The 26,262-nt window shown below is 43.1% G+C and overlaps 1 protein-coding gene across 1 annotated transcript in view; it reads right to left on the bottom strand.

The window, feature by feature from the left end:
• Nucleotides 1–26,262, bottom strand: part of uvrag (UV radiation resistance associated gene) — a 314,975-nt gene that overhangs the window by 89,004 nt on the left and 199,709 nt on the right. Inside the window, exon 12 of the mRNA XM_072576814.1 lies at nucleotides 24,932–25,097. Coding sequence (XP_072432915.1) covers nucleotides 24,932–25,097 — 166 coding nt within the window. The remainder of the gene's footprint in view (nucleotides 1–24,931; nucleotides 25,098–26,262) is intronic.

Below are 26,262 nucleotides of genomic sequence, written 5' to 3'. Positions count from 1 at the left end.
TCTGGGTAAAGAACCCACCCCTGACATCTCCCCTATACCTTCCAACCTTCACCTTAAATTTATGTCCCCTTGTAACACTCTGTTGTACCCGGGGAAAAAGTTTCTGACTGTCTACTCTATCTATTCCTCTGATCATCTTATAAACCTCTATCAAGTCACCCCTCATCCTTCGCCGTTCCAACGAGAAAAGGCCGAGAACTCTCAACCTATCCTCATACGACCTACTCTCCATTCCAGGCAACATCCTGGTAAATCTTCTCTGCACCCTCTCCAAAGCTTCCACATCTTTCCTAAAGTGAGGCGACCAGAACTGCACACAGTACTCCAACTGTGGCCTAACCAAAGTCCTGTACAGCTGCAACATCACTTCACGACTCTTGAATTCAATCCCTCTGCTAATGAACGATAATACTCCATAGGCCTTCTTACAAACTCTATCCACCTGAGTGGCAACCTTCAAAGATCTATGTACATAGACCCCAAGATCCCTCTGTTCCTCCACCTGACTAAGAACCCTACCATTAACCCTGTATTCCGCATTATTTGTTCTTCCAAAATGGACAACCTCACACTTGGCAGGGTTGAACTCCATCTGCCACTCCTCAGCCCAGCTCTGCATCATATCTAAGTCCCTTTGCAAACGACAAATTCCCTCCTCACTGCCCACGACTCCACCTATCTTCGTATCATCTGCAAATTTACGGACCCACCCTTCGACTCCCTCATCTAAGTCATTAATAAAAATTACAAACAGCAGAGGACCCAGAACTGATCCCTGCGGAACTCCACTTGTAACTGGACTCCATGCTGAATATTTACCATCTACCACCACTGACTTCGACCGGTTAGCCAGTTTTCTATCCAATTGGCCAAATTTCCCTCTATCCCATGCCTCCTGACTTTCCGCATAAGCCTACCATGGGGAACCTTATCAAATGCATTACTAAAATCCATGTACACTACATCCACTGCTCTACCCTCATCCACATGCTTGGTCACCTCCTCGAAGAATTCAATAAGACTTGTAAGGCAAGACCTACCCTTCACAAATCCGTGCTGGCTGTCCCTAATCAAGCAGTGTCTTTCCAGATACTCGTAAATCCTATCCCTCAGTACCCTTTCCATTACTTTGCCTACCACAGAAGTAAGACTAACTGGCCTGTAATTCCCGGGGTTATCCCTATTCCCTTTTCTTGAACAGGGGCACAACATTCGCTACTCTCCAGTCCCCTGGTACCACCCCAGTTGCCAGTGAAGACGAGAAGATCATTGCCAACGGTACTGCAATTTCCTCTCTTGCTTCCCACATAATCCTAGGATATATCCCGTCAGGCCCGGGGGACTTGTCTATCCTCAAGTTGTTCAAAATGTCCAACACATCTTCCTTCCTAACAGGTATCTCTTCTAGCTTATCAGTCTGTTTCACACTCTCCTCTTCAAAAATACGGTCCCTCTCGTTCGTAAATACTGAAGAGAAGTACTTGTTCAAGACCTCTCCTATCTCTTCCGACTCAATACACAGTCTCCCACCACTGTCCTTGATCGGACCTACTCTCGTTCTCGTCATTCTCAGGTTTCTCACATACGCATAGAATGCCTTGGGGTTATCCTTGATCCTATCCGCCAGGGATTTTTCATGCCCTCTCTTAGCTCTCCTAATCCCTTTCTTCAGGTCCCTTCTGGCTATCCTGTATCCCTCTGTCAGGGCCCCAGCTATTTGCTCTCTCGTCTCCTTCAGCAACCTGGGATAGATTCTATCCAGTCCTGGGAATTTGTCCACCTTAATAACCTACCCAACTTACGTCAACGTGATCCAGACTAATCAAACTTCTACTTCTAATTTCAACATTCATCATGTTCCTCTCCTCCGTGAACACTGATGTAAAGTAATCATTCAGAATCTCACCCATTCTCTCAGGTTCAACACACAGCCTTCCTTCATTATCCTTTAGTGGACCAATCCTTTCTCTAGTTACCCGCTTGCTTCTTATATAAGAATAAAATGCTTTGGGATTCTCCTTAATTCTGCTCACTAAAACTATTTCATGACCTCTTTCAGCCCATTTGATTGCTTGTTTAAGACTTGTCCTACTCTTCCTATATTCCTCCATGGCTCGTTCTGTTTCAGCTGCCGAGACCTTACATATGCTTCCCTTTTCCCCTTGGCTAGTTGCACAATTTCTCCTGTCATCCACGATTCACAAATCTTGGCCTCCCTATCCTTTGCCTTCAATGGGACATGCCTATCCTGCACCATCTTTGAAAGCCTCCCACATATCAAATGTGGACTTCCCTTCAAATAGCTGTGTTCAATCCACATTTCCGAGCTCCTGCCTTGGCCTTGGCCCAGTTTAGTACTCTTCCCTCAGGATCACTCATCTTTATCTACAAGTATTCTAAAACTTACAGAATTGTGGTCACTGTTCTCAAAGAAATCCCCCACCACAACTATTACCTGTCCTGGCTCGTTCCCAACACCAGGTCCAATATGGCCCCTTCCCTTGTTGGGTATTGACATACTGCTCCAGAAAACTCTCCTGGACGCTTCTTGCAAATTCTACCCCATCCAGACCTCTGATGCTAAGTGCAACCCAGTCAATGTTGGGAAAATTAAAATGTCCCTTCATCACCACCTTGTTGCCTCTACATCTTTCCATAATCTGTTTACCTATTTGTTCGTCTACCTCACGCTCACTGTTGGAAGACCTGTAATTCAGTCCCAACAATGTAACTGCACCTTACTTATTTATTTCTCAGCTCCACCCATAATGCCTCACTACCCAAGATCTCCATGGTGTCCTCCTTTCGCACAGCAGTGATATCAACCCTGACCAGCAATGCAACTCCACCCCCACCACCCCTTTTTACTTCCCTCTGTGTCTTGTCTGAAGCATCTACACCCTGGAACATTTAGTTGCCAATCATGCTTTTCCTTCAACCAAGTCTCTGTGATTGCAATAACGTCATACGTCCAGGTACAAATCCAAGCCCTAAGTTCATCTGCCTTTCCCCTATACTCCTTGCATTAAACTAATATATTAAATACTAGTTCACCTTATTTAGGAGTAGATTGTTTCAATGCACATCACTTAAATGGACCGTACTGGCTGTACTATGAGCTTGCCATGAAGGTCCCACTGTCTAAACTTCGGTTAAAAGTATGAAGTGTATAAAATTGTAACGGCTGGACAGAAGAGGTGAAGGGAAGATGTTTCCCCCAGCTGGGGAGTCTCAAACCAGGAGACACAGTCTCAGGATACTGGGTAGGCCATTTAAGACAGATGAGGATTCACCCAAAGTGAAATGGACTTCCAGAATACTCTGCCACAGAAGGCTGTGCAGGCCAGGTCACTGACTGCATTCACAAAAGAGACTTGTTTTTAAAAAGGATTTTAAAGGCATCAAGGAATATAGAGAGAAATGCTCAATAAAGCACTGAAACAAAGGATCAGCTATTATCATACCAAATGATAGAACAACCTTTGATGACCAATGGCCTACCCCTGCTCTAAGGTCCTAAGTTTTTATACTTTTTTTTGTTCCCTGTCCTCCTCTTACATGTAATACTAGTTCACTTTATTTAGGAGTAGATTGTTTCGATGGACATCACTAATATGGACCGTACTGGCTTTGTTCCGAGTGAGGTCTGGTGGTCCTATTGTACCACTGCTAGGAACAAAGATTAGCTTCTACTTGGCCTTTTAAAGATGTCACTGCATTCTAGATTGCTCAGCTGAGGAAGGTGCACTAGTTAAAACCAGTGCTTAATCTTGGTTGCCACCTTACCCTCTCAAGTCCAAATCAGAACAAAGAAACCATTACAAGAACAGGCCAGCATTTAAAATATTTTTGATGGACTGGTAATCCAAGATGGAGTATGGGAAAAATTTCGGGCTGTAAGAGCTACTCTTTTTTTTTTAGGTATTTTAGGTTCTGGAGGTGATTTCCTTGAATTCCGGGCGAGGGCGAGGGCGAGGGCGGCGAACCTTTGATTCCACTATCTTTGAGAGCTCTATCTAACTCTTTCTTAAATGAATCCAGAGACTGGGCGTCCACTGCCCTCTGGGGCAGAGCATTCCACACACCCACCACTCTCTGGGTGAAGAAGTTTCTCCTCATTTCTGTCCTAAATGGTCTACCCCTTATTTTAAAGCTGTGCCCTCTGGTTCGGGACTCATCCATCTGTGGAAACATGTTTCCTGCCTCCAGAGTGTCCAATCCTTTAATAATCTTATACGTCTCAATCAGATTCCCTCTCAGTCTTCTGAACTCAAGGGTATACAAGCCCAGTCACTCCAATCTTTCAACATAAGATAGTCCTGCCATTTCAGGAATTGACCTCGTGAATCTACGCTACACTCCCTGAATAGCCAGAATGTCTTTCCTCAAATTTGGAGACCAGAATTGCACACAATACTCCAGGTGTGGTCTCACCAGGGCCTTTTACAGCTGCAGAAGAACCTCTTTGCTTCTATACTCAATCCCTCTTGTTATGAAGGCCAGCATACTATTGGCTTTCTTCACTACCTGCTGTACCTGCATGCTTACCTTCATTGACTGATGTATAAGAACACCCAGATCTCTTTGTACTGCCCTTTTACCTAACTTGACTCCATTTACGTAGTAATCTGCCTTCCTGTTCTTGCCACCAAAGTGAATAACCATACATTTATCCACATTAAACTGCATCTGCCATGCATCTGTCCACGTCACCCGGTAATCTCTTAACATCCTCCTTGCATTTCACCCTGCCACCCAGCTCAGTATCATCAGTAAATTTGCTAACGTTACTATTATCACCATCTTCTATATCATAAATATATATAGTAAAAAGCTGCGGTCCCAGTACTGATCCCTGCGGTACCCCACTGGTCACTGCCTGCCATTCCGAAAGGGAGCAATTTATCACTACTCTTTGTTTCCTGTCAGCCAACCAATTTTCAATCCAAGTTCGTACTCTGCCCCCAATACCATTCGCCCTAATTTTGCTCACTAACCTCCTGTGTGGGACTTTATCAAAGGCTTTCTGAAAGTCCAGGTATACTACATCCACTGGATCTCCCTCGTCCATCTTCAGAGCTACATCCTCAAAAAATTCCAGAAGATTAGTCAAGCATGATTTCCCCTTCATGAATCCATGCTGACTCTGACCTATCCTGTTACTGCTATCCAGATGTGTTGTAATTTCATCCTTTATAATTGACTCCAGCATTTTTCCCACCAGTGAGGTCAGACTAACTGGTCTATAATATCCTGCTTTCTCTCCAACTCTTTCTTAAAAAGTGGTACGACATTAGCCAACCTCCAATCCGCAGGAACTGATCCTGAATCTATTGAACACTGGAAAATAATCACCAACGCATCCACGATTTCTAGAGCCACCTCCTTCAGGACCCTGGGATGTAGACCATCAGGCCCCGGGGACATATCAACCTTCAGACCTAACAGTCTCTCCAACACCAAATCCTGGCAAATATAAATTCCCTTCAGTTCAGGTCCTTCAGCCACTGTTACCTCTGGGAGATTGCTTGTGTCTCCCCCAGTAAACACAGATCTGAAGTACCAATTCAACTTTTCTGCCATTTCTTTGTCACCTGTAATATATTCCCCTGTTTCTGTCTTCAAGGGCCTAATTTTAGTCTTAACCATTTTTTTCCCTTTCACATACCTAAAAAAGCTTTTACTATCCTCCTTTATATTTTTGGTCAGTTTACCTTCGTACCTCATTTTTTTCTCTTCGTATTTCCTTCTTACTAATCCTCTGTTGTTCTTTAAAAGCTTCTCAGTCCTCAGTTTTCCCACTCATCTTTGCTATGTTATACTTTTTTCTCTTTTGACTTTATATGTTTCTTAACTTCCCTCGTCAGCCATGGCCACACCCCTGCCTCCCCATAGGATCTTTCTTCCTTTTTGGAATGAATTGATCCTGCATCTTCTGCATTATACCCAGAAATATCTGCCATTGTTCCTCCCTGCTAAGGTATTGCACCATTGAACTTTGGCCAGCTCCCCCCTCATAGCACCATAGGTCCCTTTAGATTAGATTAGATTACTTACAGTGTGGAAACAGGCCCTTCGGCCCAACAAGTCCACACCGCCCCGCCGAAGCGCAACCCACCCATACCCCTACATCTACCCCTTACCAAACACTACGGGCAATTTAGCAAGGCCAATTCACCTGACCTGCACATCTTTGGACTGTGGGAGGAAACCGGAGCACCCGGAGGAAACCCACGCAGACACGGGGAGAACGTGCAAACTCCACACAGTCGCCTGAGGCAGGAATTGAACCCAGGTCTCTGGCGCTGTGAGGCAGCAGTGCTAACCACTGTGCCACCGTGCCACCCATAACCACCATTTATTCAACTGAAATATTGTCACTGCCAATTGTACCCTCTCCCTTTCAAATTGCAGATTGAAGCTTATTGTATTATGGTCTCTACCTCCTAATGGCTCCTTCACTTCGAGGTCTCTGATCAATTCTGGTTCATTGCACAATACCAGATCCAGAATTGCCTTCTCCCTGGTAGGCTGCAGCACCAGCTGTTCTAAGAATCCACAAAGTCTCTTTCTTGAGGTCCAATACCAATCTGATTCTCCCAGTCTACCTGCATGTTGAAATCCCCCATAACAACTGTAGTAACATCTTTGCGACAGGCCAATTTCAGCTCCTGATTCAACTTACATCCGACACCCAGACTATTGTTTGGGGGCCTGTAGATAATTCCCAAGAGGGTCTTTGTACCCTTCAAATTTTTTTTTCAGATTAGATTAGATTACTTAGTGTGGAAACAGGCCCTTCGGCCCAACAAGTCCACACCGACCCAAAGTGCAACCCACCCATACCCCTACATTGACTCCTTACCTAACATTACAGGCAATTTAGCATGGTCAATTCACCTGACTTGCACATCTGTGGACTGTGGGAGGAAACTGGAGCACCCGGAGGAAACCCACGCAGACACGGGGAGAATGCGCAAACTCCACACAGTCAGTTGCCTGAGGCTGGAATTTCTCAGCTCTATCCATACTGACTTTACATCCCGATTCTAGGTCCCCCCGCACAAGGGGCTGAATATCATCCCTTACCAACAAGGCCACCCCACCCCCTCTGCCCGTCAGTCTGTCCTTACGACAGCACATGTAGCCTTGAATAGTTATTTCTCAGGCCCTTTCCACTTGAAGCCACATCTCAGTTATCCCCACAATATCGTACCTGCCATTTTCCACAAGAGCCTCAAGCTCATCCATTTTATTTCTAATACTTCATACATTCATATATAGTATTTTTAATTTGTTACTGCCCTCACCCTTCCTATCAACCCCTATTTCACTCAACCTTATGGCATGATCCCTTTTTAAGTTTTCTGCTTCATTGATACCGTTGGCTTTCTTGACTTCCCTTGTTCTAACTTTCCCTTCAATTTCCTTCTTAAACTTCCAGTTTGTCCCCTCCCCCCCCAATATTTAGTTTAAACACAGCTGTGTTGCAGTAGCAAACCTGCCTGCCAGAGTGCTGGTCCCCAACCTATTAAGATGCAAACCGTCTCTTTTGTATAATTTATGCTTACCACAAAACATACCCCAGTGATCAAAGAATTTAAATCCTTGCTTCCTGCACCGGTTCCCCAGCCACACATTCAAGTCCATTATCTCCCTGTTTCTGGCCTCACCAGCCCGAGGAACTGGAAGCAAACTGGAGATAACCACCCTGTACGCCCTGCTTTTCAGCCTTCTTCCTCGTTCTCTGAAGTCCAGCTGTAGTATGTTCCTCCTCTTCTTCCTGACATCATTTGTAACAACATGTACACCACCTCTGGCTCTTCACCTTCGCCCTTGAGGATTTCCTGCACTCTGTCTGCGATGTCCTTAATTGTGGCACCAGGAAGGCAACACACCATCCTTAAATCCCGCCTGTTGTCACAGAAACCCCGTTCAGCTCCTCTCACCATGGATTCCCCTATCACCATAGCTCTGTGCGATGTCTGAATCCTCGATTCTGCCTCCACGCCAACTTTTGATTGACAGACCTGACCGCCTCGCGGACTGGCAGTATCATCTGTCTCTAATCTGTTTCCAAAAGATTCAACTGGTTCCTGACAGGTACTTCACCCCCGCGGTCTCTTGCGCCTGTCTCCTCTCTGCCTTCCTCATCGTCTTCTCTCTTCTGGTATGGTCAGTGTAATAACCTCGCTGAAGGTCCTGTCCAGAAAGATCTCATTCTCTCAGATGAGCCTAAGGTTCTCAAATTCTTTCTTCAGTGCTGCGATATGCTCTGTCAGTAGGTGAACGTGCACACACTTTCAGGGTGAAAGGAAAGGCTGGGGGTAGGTATAGGGAATGCTAGATGACTAAAGAAATTGAGGGTTTGGCTAAGAGAAAGAAGGAAGCATATGTCAGGTATAGACAGGGTAGATCAAGTGAATAAGAGTATAAAGGAAGTAGGAGTATACTTAAGAGGGAAATCAGGAGGGCAAAAATGAGATAGCGTTGGCAAATACAGTTAAGGAGAATCCAAAGGGTTTTTACAAATATATTAAGGACAAAAGGGTAACTAGGGAGAGAATAGAGCCCCTCAAAGATCAACAAGGCGGCCTTTGTGTGGAGCCACAGAAAATGGGGGAGATACTAAATGAATATTTTGCATCAGTATTTACTATGGAAAAGGATATGGAAGATATAGACTGTAGGGAAATAGATGGTGACATCTTGCAAAATGTCCAGATTACAGAGGGGGAAGTGTTGGATGTCTTGAAACTGTTAAAGGTGGATAAATCCCCAGGACCTGATCAGGTATACCCTAGAAGTGATTGCTGGGCCTCTTGCTGAGATATTTGTATCATCGATAGTCACAGGTGAGGTGCCGGAAGACTGGAAGTTGGCAAATGTGGTGCCACTGTTTAAGAAGGGTAAAGACAAGCCAGGGAACTATAGACCAGTGAGCCTGACCTCAGTGGCGGGCAAGTTGTTGGAGGGAATCCTGAGGGACAGGATGTACATGTATTTGGAAAGGCAAGGACTGATTAGAGATAGTCAACATGGCTTTGAGCATGGGAAATCATGTCTCACAAACTTGATTGCGCTTTTTGAAGAAGTAACAGAAAATTGATGAGGGCAGAGCAGTAAATGTGATCTATATGGACTTCAGTAAGGCATTCAACAAGGTTCCCCATGGGAGACTGATTAGCAAGGTGAGATCTCATGGAATAAAGGGAGGACTAGCCATTTGGACACAGAACTGGCTCAAAGGTAGAAGACAGAGGGTGGTGGTGGAGGGTTGTTTTTCAGACTGGAGGCCCGTGACCAGTGGAGTGCCACAAGGATCGGTGCTGGGTCCTCTACTTTTTGACATTTACGCAAATGATTTGGATGCGAACATAAGAGGTACAATTAGTAAGTTTGCAGATGATACCAAAATTGGAGGTGTAGTGGACAGTGAACAGAGTTACCTCAGATTACAACAGGATCTGGACCAGATGGGCCAATGGGCTGAGAAGTGCCAGATAGAGTTAAATTCAGATAAATGTGAAGTGCTGCATTTTGGGAAAGCAAATCTTAGCAGGACATATACACTTAAAGGTAAGGTCCTAGGGAGTGTTGCTGAACAAAGAGACCTTGGGAGTGCAGGTTCATAGCTCCTTGAAAGTGGAGTTGCAGGTAGATAGGATAGTGAAGGTGGTGTTTGGTATGCTTTCCTTATTGGTCAGAATATTGAGTACAGGAGTTGAGAGGTCATGTTGCGGCTGTACAGGACATTGGTTAGGCCGCTGTTGGAATATTGCATGCAAGTCTCCTTCCTATCGGAAAGCTGTTGTGAAACTTGAAAGGGGTCAGAAAAGATTTACAAGGATGTTGCCAGGGTTGGAGGATCTGAGCTACAGGGAGAGGCTGAACAGGCTGGGGCTGTTTTCCCTGGAATGTAGGAGGCTGAGGGGTGACCTTATAGAGGTTTACAAAATTATGAGGGGCATGGATACGATAAACAGACTTTTTCCCTCGGGTGGGGGGGGGGGAATCCAGAACTAGAGGGTGAGAGGGGAAAGATAAAAAGAGACCCCTAAGGGGCAACGTTTCACGCAGAGGGCAATACATATATTGAATGAGCTGCCAGAGGAAGTGGTCGAGGCTGGTACTATTGCAACATTTAAGAGGCATTTGGATGGCTATATGAATAGGAAGGATTTGGAGGGATATGGGCCGGGTGCTGGCAGGTGGGACTAGATTGGGTTGGGATATCTGGTCGGCGTGGACAGGTTGGACCGAAGGGTCTGTTTCCATGCTGTACATCTCGATGACTCTATGACTGGAATTAAAATTCAAGTTGTGGAAAGGATGTATTTATAATTCCTAAAGCCTTTACTTTAAAAAGGTGAACATTTGTCCTCATACGATGCACCATAAATTAAAACATTCAATGGCCTTGTATATTGCTTTCAGATTTTTCCCACAACACACAACATGAATAGCACTGCTTAACTTCACTTGGTTTTGCCATTTCTATCCAGCCCTCTGCTTCCAAGGTAACTCAAGAAACAGCAACAGTAGCATTGTTTGGTCGAGCAATATCTGGATTAGTGGTGCTGGAAGAGCACAGCAGTTCAGGCAGCATCCAAGGAGCTTCGAAATCGACGTTTTGGGCAAAAGCCCTTCATCAGGAGCTCCTTGGATGCTGCCTGAACTGCTGTGCTCTTCTAGCACCACTAATCCAGAATTTGGTTTTCAGCATCTGCAGTTATTGTTTTTACCTGGTAGAGCAACAGTCAATGCACCATCAGCAACATTTTTTTAAAAATCCTCACATTTTGGAATTTTGTTTTTCCTGTTTTCATATATAAACTAGCAGTTGTGCTCCATGTACAGAACCAAAGCAGAGCGGTATTTTTCTGTCTTATTTTACATATTCCACAAGATCCAATTTCTGAAAAAGGGAGATTCCTGTATATAGAAGAACAGGAATGACAAGGCCACTTAACCTACTGGGTTTGCTCCAATCTAGATCATGGCTGATCAGCTACTTCACTTCCTTTTCCCACGCTATCTTCACCTCAACATCAATATCTAGAAACCTACTGACCTCAGTTTTCAACATATGCAATGACTAAAGTTCCATAGCCTTCAGCAGGGAGGTGGCGGCCTAGATAATTAACTCAGAAATCCAGATAATGTTCTGATGACACAGAACTGAATCCCGCCATGCCACATGATCAAATTTGCAATTTGATAAAAAACTGGAATTGAGGCTAATGACAACCATGCAACCATTGTCGATTGTTAAAATAACCCATCTGGCTCATGGGTGTCCTTTAGGGAAGCAAACTACTGTCCTTATCCTGTCTGATCTACATGAGACTCCAGACCCACAACAATGTGGTTGACTCTGAAGTACACTGTGGTAGGGATGGGCAATATCACCCACTTCCTATGAAGGAAAAAATATTCCTTTGATTTAGTAGCCTCAGTGCAGAAATGTTGCTTCCTCGTCCTAAATTGCTCATCTTGTATTGAGACTGGTTCCTGGTTCTAGATTCCCCCTAACCAGGGGAAACATCTTTTCTGCAACCATCTTCTCTAGTCTTGTAACAATTTTCTAAGTTTCAATGAAATCATCTCAACATAACATCTTGCTAACTGCCTGCTGCACCTACATATCAGATTTCGTTGTGCTGTTGGACTTCAAGAATTCCCAATATCTCACCATTTAAGAAATACTCTGCACTTCCAGTCCTCCTAAAAAGTGGACACCTCACGCTAATGTACATTATATTCTGCCATGTTCTTGCTCACTTACTAAGGCTGCCCAAATTCCTTTCAAATCTCTTTGCAACTGACAATATACATCCTCAGCTAGTTATGTCATCCATGAACTGAGTAAATGTGAATAGCTGGGGTCTAAGCAATGATCCTTGTGGTACCACACCAGCCACAGCCAGAGAATGACTGTTTTCTTCAAGAAATCCTTAACCCATGGCAGTATATTTCACCATAGCATCTTGTTTACAAACCTTGTGTGGGACCTCACAAAACATTTTCAGAGCCCAAATACAACACATCCACTGGATGACCACTTATCTACTCTTGGTTAGTCACACCTTTAAAAAGCTATCAAGTTTGTGAAAGAGGATTTCCCCTTCAGAAATCCACGTTTACTCTGCCTAATCAGGTTGCTATTTGATACATGCCCAGTTAACAGGCATTGACAATATGGTCGAGTATTATCTTCACTATTGACCTGGTCTTTTTTCCCCTATTTCTCCCTCCCTTCTTAATAGTGGATTTTATTTTGCAACCTGCAAGCACCATTCCAAGTAGATTCCAGAATCTACACAACTTCAAAATACCATCACAACTGCATCCGCCATCTTCACAGGCACCTTTTTCAACACTGAGATCTGGATCATCACATACAGGGGAGGCAGTGGTAATGACTAGAAACCCAGACTAATGACCTAGGGGGAACGGGTTTGAATCCCCCCACAGCAGATGCCGAAAGTTGAATTCAATACAGATCTGGAATAAAACACTGCTCTAACAGTGACTATGAAGCATACTTGTCAAATACGACAGAATATTTGGTTTGGGGGAAATCTACCATTCCAACCTGCTTTGGATTACATGCGATTCCAGATGCACACGGTAAGAGAGCTGGCTCAATTTGTCATGGGCAGCAAATGCTCATCTAGCCAGCAATACCCTCATCCTGTCAATGAGAAATAAAAATAAAAGTCAGAGAGTATTTTGACTTCCAGTCCAATTAATACCTCCTGCACCTTTTCTACAACTAATTTCCATCAGTTCCTCATTCTCACTACTGTCTTGGATAATAAATTTTCGATATTCCATGCAGCTTCCTCCACATAGTGAAAAGTAATTACTCGATATTTTCCTTCATCTGATTAGAAATTCTCCCGTCTGACTGCAACACCAATGCTAATCATTTCCTATTGAATGTCTGCAGTCTGTTTTTATGACCCTTGCTGGTTTACATTCATTCAATTCCCTCTTTCAGTTTCTTGATCCTTTGTTGAATTCCAAAACGTTTCTCATCCTCTGACTAAAGACTTCATTGGGCAACTGTAGAAACTTCTTCCTTTGATCAAATACAATCTTAAACTTCTTTTGTAGGTCACAGTTGACACAATCTTCTTGTTCACCATTTATGCCTTCAACGTTGTTCTAAACCATATCTTAATGCTTCAAATATTAGGCATTGCCTGCTGACTGTCATATTTCCAAACTATTTTCAAAATCCATGTCCCTTATATCTTCATAGCTCTCGGTTTGGATTCAAGACATGCAGTTCTATCCAAAACAAATCATTTTTTCAAGCTTAAATGAAAAATATATGCTGGTCACTTTCCTTAAAAAGATTCTTCTGAAACATGACTAATTAGCCTTTACGTGCTGCATAATTCTAAATTTGAAACAGCCCGTTCCTGAGTTGGTTCAATATTCTGCCCTAGAAAATTACACTGTACACATTTCAGGAATTCTTCCTTTATGCATTTGCACTCATTAGATGTATGCAATCTGTACGTAGACCGAACTCACTCATGATTACTGCATTCCCCCTTCTAAATCTCTACTTGACTAATTTATGTCATACACAACATTACCACCACTGTATTATGGACTACAAAAACTTGATGTTTACTGCCTTGCACTTTTTTTTAAAAAAAGTTCCACCCAACAGATTCTCTCTCTCTCGTAAGATCCTCGCATTCATGTACAGATTCCAACCCTTATTGACAGTACTACTAAAACCTTTCCTTTTAGCCTGCCCTTGCTAAATATGGAGAATGATTCAACATCCAGGTCTCAGCTTGTCAGTCATACACATTTAGCTTCTAATTCACCTAGATTCTTGTAAATGCTGTATGCATTCAGATAGTGTTTTTATTCCTGCCTTTTGACTTTTTGATGTTGGCCTGTTTTTGCTGTCTCCTATTTATCACATCTCTAATGCCCAAGGCCAGCTTTGTTCATCTAAATTTGTTCTCAGATTCCTATTGCCTTGATAAGTTAATTTAGAATGAAAAGAACAGAGAAAATTTACAGCCCAGGAACAGGCCCCTCAGCCCTCCAGACCTGGGCCAATCCAAATCCACTGTCTAAACCTATTGCCCAATTCCTAAGCATCGGTATCCCTCTGCTCTCCACCTATCCATGCATCTAACCAGACGCATCTTAAATCAATCTACTACCTCTGCTGGCAATGCATTCCAAATACCACCCTCTGTGTAAAGAACTTGCCACTTATATCCCCATTAAACTTTTCACCTCTCACCTTGAATGAGTGACCTCTCGTTATTGAATCCCTCACTCTGGGAAAAAGCTTATCTCTATCTACCCAGTCTATTCACTTATGAATTTGTAGACCTCAATCAGGTCCCCCCTCAATCTCCTTTTTCCTAATGAAAACAATCCTAACCTACTCAACCTCTCTTCATAGCTAGCACCTTCCATACCACGCAACATCCTCTTAAGCCTTCTCTGCACCCTTGCCAAAGCGTCCACATCTTTTTGGTAATATTGCGACCAGAACTGTACGCAGTATTCTAAATGCTGCCGAGCCATTGTCTTGTACAATTTTAACATGATCTGCCACCTCTTATGCTCAATACCCTGTCTGATGAAGGCAAACATACCATATGCCTTCTTGACCACTCTATCCAACTGTGCAGCAACCTTCAGGGTACAATGGACCTGAACTCCCAGATTTCTCTGCTCATCAACTTTTCCCAAGGCTCTTCCATGTACTGTATAATTTGCTCTAGAATTACACTTCCCAAAATGCATGAACTCACATTTGCCTGCTCAGAGCTCCATCTGCCACTTCTCCACCCAACTCTCCAGTCTATCTATATCCTCCTGTATTCTTGGACAGTCCCCTATGCTTTCTGCTACTCCAATCTTCATGTCATCTGCAAACTTGCTATTCATACCAACAATGTCCTCTTCCAAATCATTTATGTATATTACAAACAACAGTGGTCCCAGCACTAAACCCTGTGGAACACCACTGGTCACCTTTCCCCATTTCGTGAAACTCCCTTCAACTACTAATCTCCATCTCCTGTTGCTCAACCAGTTCTTCATCCACCTAGCTGGTATACCCTGCACACCACGTGACAATTTAAATCTTCCTTAAGAGCATGAGTGAAAATCTCCCAAGGAGGTATAAAGTTCACCAACAACATGCCCAACATTATCGTGCATCCTTTTCAGAGGGCAGTAAGTGATGTTCATGGTTGAAAATTACCTTTGAAACCTGAATTCCCAACTTACTTCTCGACTGAAATGCAGCTCTCTTCCAAACTTCAGGCAAATGCCTTTAGTTCCTTAAGTCTATAGGAATTTGTGGTTAACCATTTGAGTCAAGGGAGAAACTTCTTCACAGACATTGTGAATGAATGGAATTCTCTAACACAGATTGAGGCCAAAACATTGAATACTTTCAGGAACGAAGATGATTTAATTCAGATAAATGCGAGGTGCTGCACTTTGAGAAAGCAAATCTTAGCAGGACTTGTACACTTAATGGTAAGGTCTTAGGGAGTGTTGCTGAACAAAGAGACCTTGGAGTGCAGGTTCATAGCTCCTTGAAAGTAGAGTCGCAGGTAGATAGGATAGTGAAGGTGGTATTTGGTATGGTTTCCTATATTGGTCAGGATATGGAGTACAGGAGTTGGGAGGTCATGTTATAGCTGTACAGGACATTTGTTAGGCCACTTTTGGAATGTTGCGTGCAATTTTGGTCTCCTTCCTATCGGAAAGATATTATGAAACTTGAAAGGGTTCAGAAAAGATTTACAAGATGTTGCCAGGGTTGGAAGATTGGAGCTATACGAAGAGGTTGAATAGGCTGGGGCTATTTTTGCTGGAGCGTCTGAGGCCGAGGGATGACCTTATAGAGGTTTACAAAATTATGAGGGGCATGGATAGGGTAAATAGACAAAGCCTCTTCCCTGGGTCAGGGGAGTCCAGAACAGAGGGGCATAGGTTTAGGGCGAGAGGGGAAGACATAAAAAGAGAGAGACCTAAGGGGCAACCTTTTCCACATAGGGTGGTGGCATATATGGAATGAGCTGCCAGAAGATGTGGTGGAGGCTGGTACAATTGCAACATTTAAAAGGCATTTGAATGGGTGTATGAACAGGAAGGGTTTGGAAGGATATGGGCTGGGTGCTGGCAGGTGGGACTAGATTGGGTTGGGATATCTGGTCAGCATGGACGGGTTGAACTGAAGGGTCTGTTTCCATGCTATACATCTCTATGACTACCTAATTCGGAGGGCTAAAGGAATTATTGTCACCTTTCAAATGCATTTTTTTTCCCACAATACTGCACCAGAATCTTGTACACTGTTCCAACTGCCTGACCCAAAAGAGGAAGCTTCATTTCCACTACCACCTTGTCAAGACCATTCAGGATCTTACCACATTGCAATCAAGACACTTCTTACTTTTCTAAAATCCAGTCGGAACAAGTCCAATCAGTCCAATTCATCCTTTACACTACCAATCTAAAAACTAATGCTTTTGCATCCTTCCTCTAAATTAGGTGACCGAAGCTACACACAGTATACCAAATGTGGTTTCAACAATGCCCTGTTAACCAAAAAGCAACATCCTTACTTTTATATTCATTTCCTCTCAATATAGTTAGCATTTCATTTTGCTAACTATTTGCTGAACTTTTAAAAAAAAATTCATTTATGGGATGTTGGCTTTGCTGACTGGACCAGCATTTAGTCTCCATCCTGTATGCCCTTAAGAGGATGGAGTGAACTGCCATCTTGAACCACTGCAGTCCAACTGGTGTAGAATACCTGTATTGATCAGCACTTAATTTGAGATTGACAGCAAAATATTAAGTGACACTCTGCTTTCATATTCCTCCTATCAAAATGAAGAACTTGACATTTTGACATTATATTCCATCTGTCAAATCTTTATCCATTCAAACCATCCATCTGCAGTCTCTTGATGGCCTCTTCATAAACATTTCTAACTATCTTCGTGCCATCTGTGAATGGAGCCCATTCATCCCTTCCTGGTAATCAGAAAAATACTTTCTTTGAAGTTCATTATTTGGAAGTTGCCTGTTGGCATGTACTTGATCAAAAAAATGGACAGGACAGAAGCTTACAGGATGGTGTGGTAGTGACGGAGAGCGCACTCAGGGTCTACACTTCTTACTAGTCTAGAGAAAAGTAATTTCTTAAAACACCCAGATTATATGCGTTAACACATGATCTCTAAAACTGACTAATATGTGAACATGGCCTTGGCAAGTTGTCTACAGGTCAAGATGGAAAAGTTATTTCCTTAAACTGGATGCACTGTCCAAAGTAATTGCAGGATTTATATATCCAGTAGAATACACAAACACTTCAGCATGAGTAGGTCATTCAGCCCCTTGAGTCTGCTTTCCCATTCTAGATTACAGCTGACTGAATTTTAAGAAAAAAGTCTTTCATGGGATCGGGGTGTCATTGGTGAGGCCAGCATTTATTGCTTATCCTTAATTGCTCAGAAACCAATTAAGTCAACCAAATAGCTGTGCGCTCGGAGTTGCATACTGTCTGGATTAGTGATGCTGGAAAAGCACAGCAGTTCAGGCACCACCCGAGGAGCAGTAAAATCGACGTTTCGGGCAAAAGCCCTCCTTCTTTAGAGACCGCAATTTCTCTTCCCACGTGGTTAAAGATGCCCTCCAACGCATTTCGCCCACATCCCGTACCTCCGCCCTCAAACCCCATCCCTCCAACTGTGACAAGGACAGAACGCCCCTGGTGCTCACCTTCCACCCTTCGCATAAACCAAATCATCCGACGACATTTTTGCCACTTCCAAACGGACCCCGCCACCAGGGATATATTTCCCTCCTCACCCCTTTCCGTCTTACACAAAGACCATCCCCTCAGTGACTACCTGGTCAGGTCCATGCCCCCCTACAACCCACTCTCCCGTCCTGACACCTTCCCCTGCCACCGCAGGAATTGCAAAACCTGTGCCCACACCTCCTCCCTCACCTCAATCCAAGGCCCTAAAGGAGCCTTCCACATCCAAAGTTTTATCTGCACATCGACCAATATCATTTATTGTATCCGTTGCTTCTGATGTGGTCTCCTCTACATTGGGGAGACTGGACACCACCTAGCAGAGCGTTTTAGGGAACATCTCTGGGACACCGACATCAATCAACCACACTGCCCTGTGGCCCAACATTTCAACTCCCCCTCCCACTCTGCCGAGGACATGGAGGTCCTGGGCCTCCTTCACTGCCGCTCCCTCACCACCAGACACCTGGAGGAAGAACACCTCATCTTCTGCCTCAGAAGACTTCAACCCCAGGGCATCAATGTGGACTTCACCAGTTTCCTCATTTCCCCTTCTCCCACCTCACCCCAGTTCCAAACTTCCAGCTCAGCACCGTCCCCATGACTTGTCCGACCTGCCTATCTCCTTTTCCACCTATCCACTCCACCCTCCTCCCCTGACCTATCACCTTCATCTCCTCCCCCACTCACCTATTGTACTCTATGCTGCTTTCTCCCCACCCCCACCCTCCTCTCATTAATCTCTCCACCCTTCAGGCACTGCCTGTATTCCTGTTGAAGGGCTTTTGCGCGAAATGTCGATTTTCCTGCTCCTCAGATGCTGCCTGAACTGCTGTGCTTTTCCAGCACCACTAATCCACAACTGGTTTCCAGCATCTGCAGTTATTGTTTTTACCTAGTTGCATACTGTTGGCCATACCAGGTTACAATGGCAGCTAATGACATTAGTGAACCACATGGGTTTTTCTAACAATCAACAATGGTTTCAAGGTTATCATGAAATTCTTAATTCCAGATTTCATGGAATTCAAAATCTAGCATTGACCATGGCAGATTTGAACTCCAGTCCCCAGAATATGACCTGGATGCCTGGATTACTCGCCCAGTGATAAGAACATTGGGCTAGTGCGTTCCTGCTAATTATATCAGTGAGTTCTGAACGTTCAGAGTGTGGTTCAGGAGATGGCCTATTCACAGTTGCTGAAATTGACTGTCTCTAGTCAGCCACTTCTAGAAACACTGATTCTGTTCTGATGGCAGTTGGCAAGGTACAGCCATGCAAATAGTCTACCAATATAGAAACTCCTATTTAAGTCTTTTCAAATGCTGTTCAGTCTTTTGACTTATTCTGTGATTGCAGCCAACTCAATAAAAAAGTTATTTGCAACATAAAATATGTTGCATAAGTACAGGAAAATGAGGCAAAGGTTACATTGCTTTTCATATCTTGAAGGATGGTTTAAAGAACTTTATAGCCATGATTTATTTGTGAAGTGGAAGAACTATTGATTTGCTTGCAAACATATATCAGTAACTAATTCAACAATTATTATTTTGGCAAATAAATCTTATCCAAGTTAAAATATATATTGTAATTTCCTGCTTTTGAAGTTGTATCATGCACTTTAAATTTACACGAAGTAATAATTATATTCCTGAACAAGATTTACACTCCCATTAGCTTCTTTCTTTCTACAGTTCTACTCTTGGAATCGGTCCCATTGCACTCTTTCTAATGCATGCTCTTTTCATGATGCAGTGACCAGAATCAAACATACTGTTCCAACTACCTCCTCATCACCACCATGTAGGTTTTTTCCAAGTCACACTAAATGCTCTTGGAGCCATTTACATGAACTAAAACAAAAATTATGTTGGGGAAACCCCAATGAAATTCACAGGAATTCACAACTAAATTTAAAGACCTGACACATAGCTTTGATCGGCTCAAGGATTAGCCTAAATACATCTGCACAAACCATGATAGTGCAGATACTTGGATACGTAAAGAATTAAAAATTGTCCAATATGCAGTTGCATTTATGCAAAACAAACCATGAAGCTTTAAATTATTCAACATCTGATTACAATCACAAAGGGGCCATCACAGCAATAATGCTCCAGAATTCTTGACACATTCGCCTGGCTTAACCATATGTAAAATATAACATGTTGCTTGACTCAACATTAAATACAATGAACATCATGTCCCTTGCAGATCTCGCTATAAATATCACTGCATATGATGGGCAAGGATACTTCTTTCCACGTAACCATTCCACCTTACAATAAGCTGATCAGTTCTCCACATTGAACTCCCACTTGGAGGCAGCATTGACACAGAATCTACTCTGGGTGGGGGGGCTTCAGTATTCATGAAGAGTATCTCAGAAGCACCACCACTGTGAAATATTGTTATGTCCTAAAGGACCTCACCCTCACCAAACTGGCTACTGAAAGTACAATGGCAGGATAACTAGCAAAAGAGAGACCACCAAGCTCTCTCTCTCTCACCTTCAAGAACCTCTGTTTGAAATTACCTTTTTGTCAAGGGGTGCGTTCTAGGATGTTGCAGAAAATTTGAACAGCTCCTTGCTAAGTTACACTTTTGTAACAGTTGGGTTTTCAAATAGTTATGTTATTCTAAATTTGGTTTTCTTTTGTTCATATGTAAATAAATTTCCTTTTGTTTACAACAGTGGTTTGACCAGCTGCATCGCTCCTGGAATATTCACCTTACATCTGCTTTCCTCCCGGTTTCCTCCCACACTCCAAAGATGTGCAGGTCAGGTGAATTGGCCATGCTAAATTGTCCGTAGTGTTAGGTAAGGTGTAGATGTAGGGGTATGGGTGGGTTATGCTTCGGCGGGGCGGTGTGGACTTGTTGGGCCGAAGGGCCTGTTTCCACACTGTAAGTAATCTAATCTAATCTAATCTAATCTAAACTAGAAAAGTTAGGTTCTGGGCTACCTTAGAATGTTTTGAGGGTCTAGCCTGCTCCCTAACAGTAGTCACATTTAGGAAAGCACGCATCATGTTGTTTGGCTGTACCACTGTGCTAAATGGGATATATTTAAGATTTCAAATAGATCCGGCAAATCCAAACCAGGCATCTATCAGGCAGTGTGATCGATTAGCAGCAGATCTGTACTCAAACAGGATCAGAAACTTCCTGGCTTTTGGCATATCCCCCACACGAAGATTACTTTCATGCTATGGGATTAATGAAGGGTTGAATGAAGAGTGTGGGAGGGCAGACTAGGAGCAGCACAGGAAATGAGGTTCCAACCTTGTGAAGTTAAACAGGAAATAATGCAAACAGCAAGTAATAGACAAAGTTAGGCAATCCCACAGCCAACATGTCAGACCTCAGCTCTGGGCCCTTGCCAATTCTGTCCAGCATCATTTATGTCCAGGAGAAAGCGAGGATTGCAGATGCTGGAGGTCAGAATTAAAATGTGTGGGGTTTAAAAAGCACAGCAGGTCAGGCAGCATCAGACGAGCAGGAGTCGGCGTTTAATGTCCGGTCAGACAGCAAAAAGGTAATTGCAGAAGTATCCACATTTTATCAATATGGGGAGATCAACAGATCAAAAGCCCCAAATCAAGAACTTTAACTGTGTCGTGGGATCTTTCACATCGATCTGAGGCAGATGATATATCAGTTTAACGTCGCATGTGATAGTGCCTATATTCTCTCAGCGCCATATTGGAGAATCTCTCTAAATATTATACTTAAGTTTCTAGAGGGGAAAACAGATTGTTCTACCACTGAAACAGCAATGTGATCCACCGAGAAACCCTGGACAAATTTAAACAGGTTATGCTTCTGTCCAAAATGAAATTTCAACCAAGAACCTTTTGACTTGCGTCAGAGAACTGTTCCACTGAGCCAAGCTTACAAATCTCATCTTTCATAGTTCAATTTAATATACAGGAAGGATATCTAATACAAATATTTTTCTCTAAACAAAAGAAATTTATGGATTTTCATTTACTATTTTAAATCTGACAGTGACAGATTTTACTTCAAATTAACACTAAAGCGGCAGCACAGTGGCTCAGTGGTTAGCACTGCAGCCTCACAGCACCAGGGACCCAGGTTTGATTACAGCCTCGGGCAACTGTCTGTATGGAGTTTGCACCTGCTCCCAGTGTCTGCGTGGGTTTCCTCTGGATGCTCCGGTTTCCTCCCACAGTTCAAAGATGTGCAGGTCCAGTGATCTGGCCATGCTAAATTGCCCATAGTGTTAGGTGCATTAGTCAGAGGGAAATGGGTCTGGGTGGGTTATTCTTCAGAGGGTCGGTGTGGACTTGTTAGACCGAAGGGCCTGTTTCCACACTGTAGGGAATCTTATCTAACCAGTGTCAGGAGTGAATTGTGCCTATTTGGCGGCCAGTAGACTTAAACCAGCAAGTAGTGCTTTAGTTTATAAACATCATGGTAGTTGTATCTTCTCGGATTTGCAACTCATTAGATCTGCATTGTGTGCTGTAATGACCAGTTGGTTTATTTAGTATTCTCAAAAAACAATCATTGGTTGATTGGTTAAAACAGGTTCAGCTATCCACACATGCAGCAACAGTGCAAAGATACGGAGTGAAAATACCACAGGTTCTAGCCCAAAAAATAACATTGCAAAAAGAAGCCATCTCTTCTGAAGGGTATTGCCACTTATTGTAGTGAACATGCAGGTTTATAGACCAGACTGAATAAATCCCTGCTCTTTCAAGCTATACATATCCACAGTGATCTATTATAAAAGCTAGACAGCACAGTACTGCACTTGAAGTTGTTAACTTCTTGCAACCTATTCCAACCTTCAACATGTTCCCAAATACAGCTTTTGATTTAGATTTTCTGCCTTATTTTTGAAATATTATGGCATCCAAGCAGAAAATATTGTTTGAAAGGGCAAACATTTAATTTTCTCAGAAAACCATCACATGCAAAATACCCCAAAAAGGCCCTCACAATATTACAAAATACTGATTTTATTTTCAACACTAGATTTTGGTTGCAGCAATTTCTGTTCTTTAGCCTTACAGTTCATGACTAACTTCAACCACCCATTTTGTTATTGGCAGTGACTAACTTGTTGCTTATATCTTTGTTTAGCCTGGCATGTACATCACCATGGAACTTCTCTCACACAAAGAAAACAGCAATTGCCCTAAACAGCAACAGGTTTGCACTGGTATGTTGGCTCCACTCACTTTTTACAGGTGACTACAAGGGTCACTTCACTATTGAAGCAAATTTCACAAGAAATGTTACACTGTCATTGCAAATGCTTCCTAATAAAAACATTCTTATTTAAAAGATAAAAACATGCAATATTACAATTCCCACCAAACACACTGAAAATGCTTTCTATCAATAGAAAACATTTTTGATCAGAATATTTGATCCCCTATCATTACTGATTAAAGTGCCTGCTGTTGATCGATTAGGTGTCTGAGTTATAGAGATGTACAGCATGGAAACAGACACTTCGGTCCAACCTGTCCATGCAGACCAGATACCCCAACCCAATCTCGTCCCACCTGCCAACATCTGGCCCATATCCCTCCAAACCCTTCCTAATGCCTCTTAAATGTTGCAATTGTACCAGCTTCCACTACTTCCTCTGGCAGTTCATTCAATACACGTACCACCCTCTGCATGAAAAAGTTGCCCCTTAGGTCTCTTTTATATCTTTCCCCTCTCACCCTAAACCTATGCCCTCTAGTTCTGGACTCCCCGATCACAGGGAAAAGACTTTGCCTACTAACCCTATCCATGCCCCTCAATTTTTTAAACCTCTAAGGTCACCCCTCAGCCTCCAACGCTCCAGGGAATACACCCCCTGCCTGTTCAGCCTCTCCCTATAGCTCAAATCCTCCAACCCTGGCAACATCCTTGTAAATCCTTTCTGAACCCTTTCAAGTTTCACAACATCTTTCCAATAGGAAGGAGACCAAAAAACAGGCTGGGGCTGTTTTCCCTGGAGTGTCAGAGGCTGAGGAGTGACCTGATAGAGGTTTACAAAATTATGAGGGTCCTGGATAGGGTATAAAGGCAAAGTCTTTTCCCAGTGGTCTGGGAGTCCAGAACTAGAGGGCATAGGTTTAGGGTGAGAGGGGAAAGATATAAAAGAGACTTAAGGGGCAACGTTTTCACGCAGAGGGTGGTACATGTATGGAATGAGCTGCCAGAGGATGTGGTGGAGGCTTGTACAATTGCAACATTTAAGAGACATTTTGATGGGTATATGAATAGGAAGGGTTTGGAGGGATGTAGACCGGATGCTGGCAGGTGGGACTAGATTGGGTTGGGATATCTGGTCGGTGTGAACTGGTTGAACCGAAGGGTCTGTTTCCATGCTGTACGTGACAAAAAGTAAATGACAAAAAGTAGAGGACCCAGCAATGGGTCCACATGCTACACTTCTCACTTCTATAAACAAGAAATATAAAAGTAGCATTAGTTAGTTAGTTAAAAATTCTCCACGAACATTTCAGTCTGAATATTAGTATAATAATCAAAAGGAGAGAAAGCTTGGCTAAGTGGCAACATTGTCATTTTAACAGCCACTCAATGCTTAGGATCTCTCTCATTTTTATTGGCAAATTTTGACATTTCACTTGATGCTGTATGTTTTCAGATGAAATATCAACAGCTGGTCTAAAATATTTACACAAGACATGTTGCTACTCCCCACAGAACAAATGGAAATATGGACTGCTGTAGCATAACGTGTGGAACACCACTTACAATGGTCATGTATACAGCTTTTACGTAAATCTGCTCGTTGCTCATGGCCACACTGGAACACACACAACTAAATGATAGCTCATGTACTCAGTGCCACTTATCCAGTACCCTGGTTTAAACAAGTCTCAGTTTTAGATGAGTTCCAGTTTTCAGACTAGCAAAAGCACTTCACATTTGGATGAACTTAATTAGTCATGCATTTAGGATTAAACTTATAAACACAATGAGTACAGTTAAGCAAACAAAAGGAGAGATCAATTCTTTGCCAAAACATTAAGTTTTCTACCTTTTCACTTAATTCTTACAATTAATTACAAGCAACATCTACTTACTCTCTCTCCTTCTCAGAAAGCTTGTCAGTGATGTTGTCCCTAATTGTGGACCGGGATCCCTTCTGGATGATAGGATACCTGAGTGGCACTTGCAGGAAACAGGAAATCATGAGCACCAGATGGGCTGTGTAACCCAAGGCAACAGCAATGCTTCCTTCATCCTTAGCTTCAAGGAGAGAACGAAAAAAACTAATCAATATTCAAGTGAGCACCAAAAAACCACACAAGTTTTCAAAAATATAGATTTGTTAGGGAAAACACCTTTCAAACGTTAATCATATTTAAATGGTGCTTCATTGCATCTAAGTGGTGGGCATTAAGGGCGTGACAAGGATGGGGAAAATTAAGGGGTCGTGCAAGGGTAGTGTCCCTACCTCTAAACCAGGAGTCCTAGGTTCAAGTCCCACTTGCTCCAGAAGTGCATAATGACATCTCTGCACAGGTTGATCAGAGAATATCTGAATTAGGGGTTGGGGGGGGGGGGGGGGGGTTCAGGACTTCTCCCAAGTCCCTCAGACTTTTATGGCACATTGGTAGTATTCCTATCTCTGAGCCAGAACACCCAGGTATGTCATATCATCCCTGAACTGGTTGATTAAAAATATCTGCAATTTTGAAATGAACAGATTATGTACTGTGCATTCCTGCCCTTTAGGATCTCAAGGAATGGAATGGTAGCATCTCTACCTCTAGACCAGGAGGCTCAGGTTCAAGTCCCATCTGTTCTAGAGATATGCATTAACATGTTCAAACAGGTTGATGAGAAACATCTTGCTATTCAGTCCTGACAAAAATAATCACAGATTCTAATATTGCAATTAAGACAGGATGCTTGTTGCACTGTGTGTGCAAAGACTGGCTCGAGTTGAGTCCTTCATCAACTGGCTTTCTTTAATAGAACATCAAAAGCAAGAATACTTCAGATTGCATCTGTTTCCTTCATTTTTGCACCATAGCCTAAACCAAAAGGAAAACAAAGAACAAGGAAAATTTACAGCCCACCTAAAGAAGGAGCATCACTCCGAAAGCTGGTGCTTCCAATTAAACCTGTTGGACTATAACATGGTGTTGAGATTTTTAACTGAAAACACCTTGACTGAGTTCTACCAGGTGTACCTGGCGGGAAGGAAGCTGGCGCGCCGAAGAAATGCCTAGTCTGCAAAGTGTCTCTCTCTCTCTTTTCCCCACCCCCGTTATCAACACTGCCTCATTGCGCCAGACACCTGGATTTGATTCCTGCCTCGGGCAACTGTCAGGTATTTGCACGTTCTCTGTGGCTGTGGCTGTGTGGATTTCCTCCAGGTGCTCCGATTTCTTCCAATAGTCCAAAG

The sequence above is a fragment of the Chiloscyllium punctatum genome, chromosome 9 (assembly GCF_047496795.1).
Source record: "Chiloscyllium punctatum isolate Juve2018m chromosome 9, sChiPun1.3, whole genome shotgun sequence".
Classification (NCBI taxonomy): domain Eukaryota; kingdom Metazoa; phylum Chordata; class Chondrichthyes; order Orectolobiformes; family Hemiscylliidae; genus Chiloscyllium; species Chiloscyllium punctatum.
Note: the sequence above shows the minus strand (reverse complement) of the source record. Positions and strands in the feature narration are given on the sequence as shown.